The sequence below is a fragment of the Pseudophryne corroboree genome, chromosome 7 (genome assembly GCF_028390025.1).
Source record: "Pseudophryne corroboree isolate aPseCor3 chromosome 7, aPseCor3.hap2, whole genome shotgun sequence".
NCBI lineage: Eukaryota > Metazoa > Chordata > Amphibia > Anura > Myobatrachidae > Pseudophryne > Pseudophryne corroboree.
Window position 1 is genome coordinate 317,179,155 of NC_086450.1, and position 14,014 is coordinate 317,193,168.

At 47.2% G+C, this 14,014-nt stretch overlaps 1 protein-coding gene across 3 annotated transcripts in view; it reads left to right on the top strand.

Annotated features, from left to right (window-relative positions):
- Positions 1–14,014, top strand: part of CIITA (class II major histocompatibility complex transactivator) — a 234,643-nt gene that overhangs the window by 150,476 nt on the left and 70,153 nt on the right. For all 3 annotated transcript variants that reach the window (XM_063934288.1, XM_063934287.1, XM_063934289.1), the window contains 3 exons: positions 11,283–11,456; positions 11,565–11,633; positions 12,266–12,346. In XM_063934288.1, the coding sequence (XP_063790358.1) occupies positions 11,283–11,456; positions 11,565–11,633; positions 12,266–12,346 (324 nt within the window). The remainder of the gene's footprint in view (positions 1–11,282; positions 11,457–11,564; positions 11,634–12,265; positions 12,347–14,014) is intronic.

Here is a 14,014-nt window from a genome sequence, read left to right on the forward strand (position 1 = left end):
CCTACAATTCCCATTGTGCCTGTCTCCTGGTTTATATTTAATGCTGCTGGCACTTAGTTGGTAGACTGCCAGTAAAAAAGGAGAGAAGAAAGAGACATGAAGACATACATGACTCTAGAAGTAAGTGGTGTTGATGTTCTGTAGACAGTGGTGTATCCAGCTTTTCACAGGAAGGGAGTGAAGATGGAAAAATAGGCTGCCCAGGTATTTTAGAAATCAAATACAGGTTGAGTATCCCTTATCCAAAATGCTTGGGACCAGAGGTATTTTGGATAACGGATTTTTCCGTATTTTGGAATAATTAGATACCATAATGAGATATCATGGTGATGGGACCTAAATCTAAGCACAGAATGCATTTATGTTTCATAAAGACCTTATACACACAGCCTGAAGGTCATTTTAGCCAATATTTTTTATAACTTTGTGCATTAAACAAAGTGTGTGTACATTCACACAATTCATTTATGTTTCATATACACCTTGTACACACAGCCTGAAGGTCATTTAATACAATATTATTAATAACTTTGTGTATTAAACAAAGTTTGTGTACACTGAGCCATCAAAAAACAAAGGTTTCACTATCTCACTCTCACTCAAAAAAGTCCGTATTTCGGAATATATGGATATGGGATACTCAACCTGTACTATTTTAATATCAACTGCTTTCACAATGAGATATTTTTTGGGGTACGATTCCGTTTTAAATGCGTAAGGCCTGTTTTCTGAGGATAAGTTTATGTATTTTACACAAAAAACAGACATAAATCCAAGTCAACAGCTGTCTTAGGGGTAAATTTACTAAAGCTTCTAAAACAGAATTGGTGATTTTGCCCATAACAACCGATCAGATGCTGTTTATCATTTCTCTTTTGCCTTTTAGAAAATGATAGCATTTGATTGGTATGGGCAACATCACCAGTTCTCTGTTTAGAAGCTTTAGTAAATTTACCCCATAATGTCTACACTGTATACAAGGACAAGATGCATTCAGCAGTACCTAGTCTTAAGGGTGGTGTCACACAGGTACCTTTCTAGATAGATTGGTGTATACAGTATTTACTAAGTTGCAGGTTTTTAGAAGTGGAGATATTGCCCATAGCATCCTATCAGATTCTAGCTATTACCTTCTAAAAGCAGTTAGATAAATGTTAAGTAGAATCTGATTGGTTGCTATAAGCAACATCTCCACTTCTAAAAACCTGCACTTTAGTATATTTTGTGTGTATATATATATATATATATATATTTAGTATATACCCCGTTCCTATCTCCTACCCACTGTAACTGCCCCTCCCCCAACCCCCACTGCTAACATCCAAATATAATAAGCCAATATAAATGGGCAATTCCAAAGTATCTGATATAAAGGGCCCCATACACTACAACGATAATGCCCGATTTCATCCGATTTCGACCTTTCGGGCCAATAAATCAGATGAAAAGTGTCAAATCGGTTATGTTTTACATCCGATCCGATCCGACGCGTGGTCCCGGAGCCCCTAGATCGTTAGTGCTGCACTCGTGATATCTCGGATCACACAGGCTGGGATCGCATAAGATACATAGGGGTATATTTACTAACATTCGTAATTTTCGGAAAAAGGTCAAAGTTCAATCACGAATGACATCGAAAGTGTAAAACTGCAACTTTTTGAATTAATTACGCCTAATTTACTAAGCTGTCGTATTCGGATTTTTCATTTGTCCCGATGTCGATGTCATTCGTGTTTTTTTCCCGTTTTTTACGGCAGTGATTAGCAAAACACTGCCGACTTTATCACAATGAATCTCGGCCGGATCTGTGTGATCCGTGCTGGGGTTCATTTTTTTTTTTTTTTTTGTAAATAAACACTGTAAAACGGAGAAAAAAAATGCGTGGGGTCCCCCCTCCTAAGCATAACCAGCCTCGGGCTCTTTGAGCCGACCCTGGTTGCAGAAATATAGGGGGAAAAATGACAGGGGTTCCCCCATATTTAAGCAACCAGCATCGGGCTCTGCGCCTGGTCCTGGTTCCAAAAATATGGGGGACAAAAAGAGTAGGGGTCCCCCGTATTTCTAAAACCAGCACCGGGCTCCACTAGCTGGACAGATAATGCCACAGCCGGGGGTCACTTTTATATAGTGCCCTGCGGCCGTGGCATCAAAAATCCAACTAGTCACCCCTGGCCGGGGTACCCTGGGGGAGTGGGGACCCCTTCAATCAAGGGGTCCCCCCCCCAGCCACCCAAGGGCCAGGGGTGAAGCCCGAGGCTGTCCCCCCCATCCAATTGGCTGCGGATGGGGGGCTGATAGCCTTTTGTGAAAATGAAAAGATATTGTTTTTAGTAGCAGTACTACAAGGCCCAGCAAGCCTCCCCCGCATGCTGGTACTTGGAGAACCACAAGTACCAGCATGCGGCGGAAAAACGGGCCCGCTGGTACCTGTAGTACTACTACTAAAAAAATACCCAAAAAAAGACAATACACACACACCTTGAAAGTAAAGTTTTATTACATGCATCCACACAAACATACATACATACTTACCTTATGTTCACACGAGGGTCGGTCCTCTTCTTCAGTAGAATCCATGGGGTACCTGTTGAATAAATTCTACTCACCAGATCCAGGGTACCAGGCTCCTCGGATAATCCTTTTGTAATCCACGTACTTGAATAAAATAAAAAAACGGACACCCGAGCCACGCACTGAAAGGGGACCCATGTTTGCACATGGGTCCCCTTTCCCCGACTGCCAGAAACCCACTCTGACTGATGTCTAAGTGGGTTTCTTCAGCCAATCAGGGAGCGCCACGTTGTAGCACCCTCCTGATCGGCTGTGTGCTCCTGTACTGACTGACAGGCGGCACACGGCAGTGTTACAATGTAGCGCCTATGCGCTCCATTGTAACCAATGGTGGGAACTTTCTGCTCAGCGGTGAGGTCACTTTCGGTCAACCGCAGGGCAGAAAGTTCCCACCATTGGTTACAATGGAGCGCATAGGCGCTACATTGTAACACTGCCGTGTGCCGCCTGTCAGTCAGTACAGGAGCACACAGCCGATCAGGAGGGTGCTACAACGTGGCGCTCCCTGATTGGCTGAAGAAACCCACTTAGACATCAGTCAGAGTGGGTTTCTGGCAGTCGGGGAAAGGGGACCCATGTGCAAACATGGGTCCCCTTTCAGTGCGTGGCTCGGGTATCCGTTTTATTTTTTTAATCAAGTACGTGGATTACAAAAGGATGCTACGAGGAGCCTGGTACCCTGGATCTGGTGAGTATAATTTATTCAACAGGTACCCTATGGATTCTACTGGAGAAGAGGACGGACCCTCGTGTGAACATAAGGCAAGTATGTATGTATGTTTGTGTGGATGGATGTAATAAAACTTTACTTTCAAGGTGTGTGTGTCTTGTCTTTTTTTGGGTATTTTTTTAGTAGTAGTACTACAGGTACCAGCGGGCCCGTTTTTCCGCCGCATGCTGGTACTTGTGGTTCTCCAAGTACCAGCATGCGGGGGAGGCTTGCTGGGCCTTGTAGTACTGCTACTCAAAACAATATCTTTTCATTTTCACAAAAGGCTATCAGCCCCCCATCCGCAGCCAATTGGATGGGGGGGACAGCCTCGGGCTTCACCCCTGGCCCTTGGGTGGCTGGGGGGGGGGGGACCCCTTGATTGAAGGGGTCCCCACTCCCCCAGGGTACCCCGGCCAGGGGTGACTAGTTGGATATTTGATGCCACGGCCGCAGGGCACTATATAAAAGTGACCCCCGGCTGTGGCATTATCTGTCCAGCTAGTGGAGCCCGGTGCTGGTTTTAAAAATACGGGGGACCCCTACTCTTTTTGTCCCCCGTATTTTTGGAACCAGGACCAGGCGCAGAGCCCGATGCTGGTTGCTTAAATATGGGGGAACCCCTGTCAATTTTTCCCCCATATTTCTGCAACCAGGATCGGCTCAAAGAGCCCGAGGCTGGTTATGCTTAGGAGGGGGGACCCCACGCAATTTTATTTTAGAAAATAACCACTTTCCCACACCTTCCCACTGATATACATGCACGGATCTCATGGATCCCTGCATGCCTATACAATCACGGATTAAAAAAGCAGCTCTGTTTTTTTTTAGCACTTTTTTACGAGTTGTAATTTTTCACGGCAGTGTTTTATTTTTTTTTGCTTTGCACTTCTTAGTAAATTACCGAGATTCATACTTAAACAGCCGCGTTTTGACCGATGGTGTATTCATTCGTAATTTTTTTCTTGGACTTCCAAAAAATTACGAATGCCCTCATCACTGCCGTGATTATTGCTTAGTAAATTACCGAGATGACACTTTGATGAAAAAACGGCATCTCGGTCAAAATCGGGACCTTAGTAAATATACCCCATAGTATGCAAAAGGACCTCATACGATGTATCTTATGTGATCCTGCCGTCCGGGAAGCTGCCGGGTGGTTCAAGGGAAATCTTATGCGACATGAGGGTCAGACATGTCACTGTAGTGTATGGGGCCCTTAACTCTCAGATACAATGTCTGTGATAAGCATTTGGATTGCTTCAAATGTAAAATACACATAAAGAAGCAGATTTTACCACAATTGTATCTACCACTGGTGAATAAAAATATGAAGTGTGGACAAGCCTCACCATTGTTCTCTGCTGTAAATAAATACATTGTTTAAATATAACGGATGTAACCGGGATAGGACATGGTAATTTCTGACACAAAATACAGTATACATGTCTGAATTCTCTGAAACTACAACAGATATTTATTCATTACTTTTTACAATAAAGCATAAACCATACCGACTGTTTAATTTAGTACAATTTTCAGGAAAGTCATTCTTCTTACCTTGACAATATTTAATGGAATGTATGTGTAACGGACGTAACCTGAAAATCATCACGGACATAACCATCAAATACATTAATCAGGAAATGAAAAAAGGCCCCTTGCATAATTGTTACCAGGGCCGGCTCGAGGCATGTTCGACTCGAGCGGCTGCGCAGGGCGCCACCCTTAAAGGACGCCGCACGCTGGCGCCGCCATGTCGGAGCCTGGAGCCGTCCCTGTCCTGTAGCCTGCGCCGCCTCCTGTCTGTAAAGTGATCTGTGTGTGCTATGCGGCGTCGGCCTCTGATGTCAGACACCGGCGCCGCACAGCGCGCACAGTTCACTTTCAGGCACCGGCTCGCACAGACAGCGCGCACAGATCTGCAGCAGCACTCCCCCTCTCTCATAGTCGGCACAGCAGGTACTCTGGGGGCATATGTAACACTGTGGGGGGCATTAATGTATCTGGCACTGTGGGGGCATTTATGTATTTGGCACTGTGGGGGCATTTATGTATCTGGCACTGCTGGGGGGCATATCATGTGCATCTGGCACTGCTGGGGGGCATGTCACAGGGCCGTAACTACGTGTGTGCCAAGGGGGCTTGGCACACAGCGCAGTTGCCCTGGGGGCGCAACGGCCAGCTGCATGTAATGAGTCAAATTGACTCATTACATGCCGCCTCTGTGTGCGCCGTGCGCCGCGCTGGAGGAGAGAGACCAGCGCCGGGTTCAAGGAGGAGGAGGGAGGGGGAGCAGTGAGCCGCAGCAGCGCTATTTGATTGGTAGTAAGCGCCGCTGCAGCATCCCCCTCTCCTTCTGTATTGGCTGCCCGGCGCTGCTATGGATGCTGGGATGCGGTTCCTTCATCCCAGCATCCACAGCAGCGCCAGGCAACCAATACAGAAGGAGAGGGGGATGCTGCAGCGGCGCTTACTACCAATCAAATAGCGCTGCTGCGGCTCCCTGCTCCCCCTCCCTCCTCCTCCTTCTCACCTCACACAGCCTGCACCGAGAGGGAGCTGCACGAGGAGCCTGTCAGCGGGGAGAAGGTAAGTATGTCTCTCTCTCTCTCTCTCTCTCTCTCTTTCTCTTTCTCTCTCTCTCTCTTTCTCTCTCTCTCTCTCTCTCTCTCTCTCAGGGGGACACCGTCTGCCGCAATGTGTAAAAAGGGGCCCTGGCTGCCGCAATGTATAAAAAGGGGGTCTGGCTGCCGCAATGTGTAAAAAGGGGGCCTGGCTGCCGCAATGTGTAAAATGGGGTCCTGGCTGCCGCAATGTGTAAAAAGGGGGACTGGCTGCCGCAATGTGTAAAATGGGGTCCTGGCTGCCGCAATGTGTAAAAAGGGGGACTGGCTGCCGCAATGTGTAAAATGGGGTGCTAGCTGCCGCAATGTGTAAAATGGGGTCCTGGCTGCCGCAATGTGTAAAAAGGGGGACTGGCTGCCGCAATGTGTAAAATGGGGTCCTGGCTGCCGCAATGTGTAAAATGGGGTCCTGGCTGCCGCAATGTGTAAAAAGGGGGACTGGCTGCCGCAATGTGTAAAATGGGGTCCTGGCTGCCGCAATGTGTAAAAAGGGGGACTGGCTGCCACAATGTATAAAAAGGGGGTCTGGCTGCCGCAATGTGTAAAAAGGGTGCCTGGCTGCCGCAATGTGTAAAGAGGGGGCCTGGCTGCCGCAATGTGTAAAGAGGGGGACTGGCTGCCGTAATGTGTAAAAAGGGGGGGTCCTGGCTGCCGCAATGTGTAAAATGGGGTCCTGGCTGCCGCAATGTGTAAAAAGGGGGACTGGCTGCCACAATGTATAAAAAGGGGTCTGGCTGCCGCAATGTGTAAAAAGGGTGCCTGGCTGCCGCAATGTGTAAAGAGGGGGCCTGGCTGCCGCAATGTGTAAAGAGGGGGACTGGCTGCCGTAATGTGTACAAAGGGGGACGCTGTCTGCTGTAATGTATAAAAGGGGCTCTACCTGGTGTAGTGGCGCTACTGTGCAGCGTAATTTGAATAATGTAGACCAGGCATTCCCAACCGCGGTCCTCAAGGCACACCAACAGTGCAGGTTTTAGTGATATCCAGGCTTCAGCACAGATGGTTAAATCAAAATAACTGAGGTACTAATTAAGTCACCTGTGTTCAAGCCTGGATATCACTAAAACCAGGACTGTTAGTGTGCCTTGAGGACCGCGGTTGGGAAACACTGATGTAGACTACTGTGCACCGTAGTATGAATTGCTGTTATTTTGTGGCCACGCCCCTTCCCCGTGAAGCCACACCCCTATAAAATGTTTGCGCGCCTGCGGCGCGCACTGCCCCTGTCTTGCATGGGGGGGGGCGCCACTGTCGTTTCTTGCACACAGCGCTAAAATGGCTAGTTACGGCACTGGCATGTCATGTGTAGCTGGCACTGCTGGGGGGCATGTCGTGCATCTGGCACTGCTGGGGGGCATGTCGTGTGCATCTGGCACTGCTGGGGGGTATATCATGTGTAGCTGGCACGGCTGGGGGACATATCATGTAGTGTTCCCGTGTCTCAGTGCAATACCTGGTGCAATGTGTCGCAGTGCTCTGCCTGGCGCAAAGTGTATAACATGCTCTGTCTGGCGCAAAGTGTATAACGTGCTCTGCCTGACGCAAAGTGTATAACGTGCTCTGCCTGGAGCAAAGTGTATAACGTGCTCTGCCTGGCGCAGGTGTATAATGTGCTCTACCTGTCGCAGTGTGTATAGGAGGTTCTACCTGGTGCAATGTGTATTAGCTGCACTACTGTGTGGTGTTATGCGAATTGCCACTATTATGTGGCCACGCCCCTTCCCCACGAAGCAACGCCCCTACATTTTTGATGCGCACCAAAGTTTTCCCTGCGGAGCACCAAGCATTACGGTATGTACAGAATTTTGCCCTTCTAACTTAAAAATGTGCCTCCCGAATGCAAAATGTGCCCGCCCCGTGATCAGCACCCTGCCCTAAAAAAATCCTAGAGTGAACACTATCATGTGTATCTGGCACTGCTGGGGGGCATGTCATGTGTAGCTGGCACTGCTGGGGGGCATGTCATGTGTAGCTGGCACTGCTGGGGGGCATGTCATGTGCATCTGGCACTGCTGGGGGGCATGTCTTGTGTAGCTGGCACTGCTGGGGGGCATGTCATGTGCATCTGGCATTGCTGGAGGGCATGTCATGTGCATCTGGCACTGCTGGAGGGCATGTCATGTGTAGCTGGCACTGCTGGGGAGCATGTCATGTGTAGCTGGCATTGCTGGGGGGCATGTCATGTGTAGCAGGCACTGCTGGGGGGTATGTCATGAGTAGCTGGCACAGCTGGGGGCATGTCATGAGTAGCTGGCACTGCTGGGGGGCATGTCATGTGCATCTGGCACTGCTGGGGGGCATGTCATGTGCATCTGGCACTGCTGGGGGGCATGTCATGTGCATCTGGCACTGCTGGGGGGCATGTCATGTGTAGCTGGCACTGCTGGGGGGCATGTTATGTGTAGCTGGCACTGCTGGGGGGCATGTCATGTCTATCTGGCACTGCACTACTGTAGACATTATGTGTATCTGGCACTATACTGTAGACATTATGTGTATCTGACACCGTACTGGAGACATTGTGTGTAAGGAACACTACTGTAGCTGTTATGTGTAAGGCTGCTGATTGTGTGCGTAGAGGGGGTGGGAAAATATATTTATTTATAGTTTGATAATATGAAGTTGCGAGGCCCTGCCCACTTTCCCAGAGACCACGCCCACTTTTCCAGGAGCGCGCCGCATAGAGTATGGGAGGAGGCACTTTGACATTTTCTCACTCAGGGTGCTAGTAGGCCTGGAGCAGGCCCTGACTGTTACACAGTCATTTAGCTTTCTAACAATGTTTTCAGAAGGGTACCATATCTCATCATCTTTGTTTTAACTCTTTCACTAACATAAAACCACATGAAACACTGACTATCAACATATACTTTCTGACAGTACATGTCCTCAACTATTGCTATAAACTACAATAATCCAAGTTTCTTGCCTTTTTTCAGAAAACAGCAATAGATAATCAGTTGTCACAATCAGTGTCTGCTTGATGCCTGGTAGCCATTACTGAAATAAAACAAAATGGCAGCATGTCACACTGTTACCAACCCATTTTTTAAACTACTATAGACTATGACTGATGCACTGGGAATTTTTTTTTTTTTTTTTAATATTCCAACTTTTATTTCATGACCCATGTCCACTTTTGGTTTGAATTGCCCAAATACAGCTTCACACCTCCCAGCCCACTATAATATTCCTACTTTCTTCAGCCAACGGTAAACACCTCACCCTTACCAGCCCTGCCTATAATACATTGGCATATTTGTAAGAAAAAAAATATGGAATGTGAACAATATCTATGTATACTGCTTGTATATATGTGAAGTTCAATGAGGGACACTTTGGATGAAATCACGAACAGGACTATTGTAATTTAAGAGTGACACAGTTCTTTCTGGAAAAATGTGCATAAAAAATGACACTACTGCTTACCAGTGCTGCTGCAGATTGTGATCTCAGTCTGAGCGGACGAGCTCCATCTCGCAAGGCCAGTGGCGTGCTCCGCATATGACACTCCAGAGTACCTGTCTACCAGGACCGCCCTATTTAAGTAGGTGCCAGTCCTGGATAGTTCAGGTGACCCCGGCATTGCATTGCATCATGGATTACCCTCCCTGCCTGGCCAGTCCAACCTTGCCAATGCTTCCCAGCAAGAGAATGAAAGAGACAATTTCATCCCCTTGTCACTGCAGAAGCGTCATTTGTGACAGATTTTCAACAAGGGTCACTTCCCCTGCACCATACTGGCTACACCACTGGGTGTAGAATCATAGAAGTCTACTCACTGTGAAAAGGTATCCACTCATATAGAAAATAAAACCTGCCGTTTCATAGTTTAATTATTGGTGACCTGTGACTGCAGTGTGCCCATCTACCTTCCTAACGCCACCTTAAACTGCCTACTGTCACATATGGACAGCCACTTTCATATTTGTTGTTCTGAGTATACCTAATGTAACATCTTCAATTAACTTGTGACAGTGATGCAGGAGCGGATTTTGGTGCGGGCAAGCAGTGTCTTCGCCGGGGGCGCTGCGGCCTGGGGGCGTGGCCGCAGTCACCCCGCAGGCACTGCCGCCTACCCGCTCCCCGCTCCATGGCTGCAGCAGACGCCGTGGGCTGTGTGGGCGTCCGCTGCAGCCAGCTCCAGGGACAGACACTAGAGGTCAGTATTGACCCCTAGTGTCTGTGCGGCGCTGCTATGGGAGAGACGTCATGACGTCTCTCCCATAGAGAGGAGCTGGCGGCCAGACGGAGCAGCAGCAGCAGCGATCGGGAAGCAGGAGCGGGGCAGTGGTAAGTATTGTTTTTTTTATTTTTGTGTGTGTGCACAACTGCTGGGGGCAATTAAACGGTGCACAACTACTGGGGGCAAAGAAAGAGGGGACACAACTACTGGGGGCAAAGAAACGGGGCACAACTACTGGGGGCAAAGAAAGAGGGGGCACAACTGCTGGGGGCAAAAGAACGGGGCACAACTACTGGGGCAAAGAAAGAGGGGGCAGAACTACTGGGGGCAAAGAAACGGGGCACAACTACTGGGGGCAAAGAAAGAGGGGGCACAACTACTGGGGGCAAAGAAAAGGGGCACAACTACTGGGTGCAAAGCAACAGGGGGCACAACTACTGGGGGAAAAGCAAGAGGGAGCACAACTACTGGGGGCAAAGCAACAGGGGGCACAGCGACAGGGGGTACAACTACTGGGGCAAATCAACTGGGGGTCACAACTACTTGGGGCAAATCTGGGGGCGCAGCTACTGGGAGCTTAACTCTATCCACGCCCCTCCCCTATGAGGCATCGCCCCTATTTTTTTGCGCGCACAAACTGTTTTGCCGTGGGGGGGGGGGGGGGCGCAAGTGGAAACTTTCGCACTGGGCACCACAAGGTGTAGAACCGGCCCTGCAGTGATGGGACTTAGGACTGTTTTTCAAGTGTTATTACTTATTATTCAACAGTTTACAGGGATGCAAACAAAACCATTTAAAGACTATTGTATAGTTAATTATTTCTCTAGGAATATGATACCAGGAATTTACTGTTCCAACATCTCATGACCTGACCATTGAATGTGATCCTATCCTAATGCAAATCTGTTGCACTGTATACAGACAAAGAGTAGGTCTCCACAAGTAAAGACCATTTCACATACCGAACATTGGGGCAGATGTACCAAGCCTTGGAGAATGAGAAAGTGGAGACAGATAAAATGCCAACCAATCAGCTTCTGTCATGGTACAGGCTGTGTTTGAAAAATGACAGTGAGTAACTGGTTGGTAATTTATCTCTCTCCACTCTATCTCTCTCAAAGGTTTACTACATGTCCCCCAATGTCACTATAACCACAAACCACTGATTTGTTTTCCTGTTGATTTGCAGAGCCTCTCTCAGTGATACTGTAAGTCTATGGAAGACATTGCTAGCAGGGGATCAGGATGTGCTGCTAAAAAAATGTGTTGGAGGATTCATGATAGAACCTTTCAAGATGGAGAGCCTGAAAGACATCACTGACCTCAAAGCCCTTGTAGATATCCAGAATGATATTTGTAACTGGTAAGAAATTCTCTATACAATTTTCATTGCGTACTCTTGCTTAATGTTCATATGTGATTGCAGAAGATCAGTCAGTGCCAGAAGGTGCATTAATGTCTTCTTTTCCAGTAGTGCAAATTCATCAGCCGCTATCAAAGAAATACCTGCTGTGAAAAACCTGAAAAGTGTGATATTTGGGTAAGGAACTGATATGACTCAATGTTATTAAATGCTTGCCTTATTTGCCTTGCCTTTAAATGGACTAATAATGCAGTATTTAGGTAGGCTATGGATACACCACTTTCACTAATGACCATACTTGCCAACATTGTATGCGGTCTGCCTGGGAGATCCCGTAGGGAAGGTCCAAATGGGACGTACGTGGGCTTGATGATGTAATCCAGGTCATGGATGCTACAAGTCACGGCATCACGCTGCAGGGGACAGGTCTTAATAACAAGACTTGCCTTTGCTGACATCACCTTGGGCAGTCTTCATCACTTAAGCTCCTGTTAAACACACCTTAACGATCATCCCACTTTCAAAGCCACTGAGCTCTCCAGCTGTTGCCATCCCAACCATACTTATAGGCAACCAGGAAGTTTTTTTACATGGCTCTGACTTAATTACCACACAAGCCACACTTTTGTAGAAGTCTTTTCTTTCAGTATGATGTCTGTATCTTGCATTGCCTAAAACATAAATGTTACAAACTTTGTGGTAAACCTGCGTCTACACACAATATATAGGAAGTTTTACCAGTGTGGGAACTATATAATCGGCTGCGTATGCCAAGTGTTTTACTTTATTATCGTTTTTCTGTGTTCTAGACTTGGGAAGAAACATGGAGAAGAAGGTTTCCTGAAGCTTGTTGAAATTCTTCCAAAACTTCCAACACTACAACACTTGGAGTAAGGAACACAGTACCCTGAACAATTCATTACTGAGTGATACTGTATTTTCAGCTAAATTTAAATATAAATATATGGTTTGTGTATAAGTTAATACAGAGGTCTGGTTAAAAGAAGGACATGAAGTAGGTACAAAGTAAGGACATCCAGAGCTTGTACAGTCATGTAGAATTGCTATACAGGTTGAGTCTCCCATATCTGAAATGCTTGGAACCAGAAGTATTTTGGATATCAGATTTTGCCATATTTTGGAATATTTGCATGCCATAATGAGATATCTTATGGATGGGACCTAAGTCTAAACACAAAGGGGGTCATTCCGATCGCTCGCTGCAGTTTGTCGTAGCGCAGCGATCGGGTCGGAACTGCGCATTCGCTGGCGCCGCAGTGCGCCGGCACATGGCAGCTTTCGTTGCCTAGCGATCGCTTGGGGGGGGGCTGGCCGCGGCGGCTGCGTGACATCTCTTATCGGGGGGGAGGGGTAGGGGGGCGTGCCGCGGCTTATCGGGGAAGCAGAATCCCCAGAAAACAGCCCCGTTTTCGTCTGAAAACGGGGCTGTTTCACACGAAAACTCACAGGTTTCACTGAACCTGTGTGTTTTTGGGAGAAAGGTTTTTTTTTTTACACGCGATCTATCTGAATAGCCTGTAAAAAAGAATTGGTGAAGCATCGGAAAAAGGTCCGATAAACAGCCGAAAACGTCCCTTTTCCGGACCCGATGTTTTAACGGGGATAATTGGATATCCCCCTTAGACCCCGGTATAGTAGTCCAAGGGTACTTTCTCCATTTCTGTGACCTTACTGGTGCCTAGAGGCAAACTCTTCTATTGCCTATGAGAGATACTCCGCTTTCTCTATAACATGGAGCTTTACGGTGATATTCAATTTGCCCCGAAGAGACACCGGGAGTAAAATCCCCAATGTTTCTTCTGGTGCTGCGGTCGGGCTATTTGATTCGCTCGGCCGGTAAAGCGTGCTTTTATACCCGTAAGCACACAGGTTCAGTGAAACCTGTGTGTTTTCGGGTGAAATGGCCCTGTTTTCGGATGAAAAGCGGGGCTGTTATCGGGGATTGTGCTTTGCCTACCGGAGGCAGGTGAAACAAAATCTACGATAAGCCGCTGCACAAGCCAGCTTATCGGGGCTAAATAGATAGCCCCCGGCGGAGAAACATTACACCCGACTTGCTTTTGGGGTAACTGAATATTGGTGTGAGTCTCTTTGTTCTATAAATAATATTGGTAGGAACCAGACTATTTGCTGCTGCTATTAAAATGTGCTTGGCTAAAATAAGGTGGTCAGAGCAGCATATAGTTTGGTCACTACTAAAGAAACCAGGTATATAATCTTTCCCTGGACCATTAATATTTTTATAGTTAAGGATTGGCAATCCTCAGGACTTTATTCAGTGCTGAGATTAATGTATGTATAGTATATAGCATCTAAATGCTGTCTTATACCATTAACCATATACAGATGTGTCCACTCACATCTAGCCTCATTAAACAGTGCTTCTAGTCACGCCAGTCATTTTTGTGTGACTTTTTCCATTAAAATGTGTCTTATTCACTAAATGATGTGAATACACTGTAGGATGCACAAGCAGACTGCTGATTAAAATGATATGTGGCATGCCTATATTCTGTGTGCGAGCGCGATTGTATCTG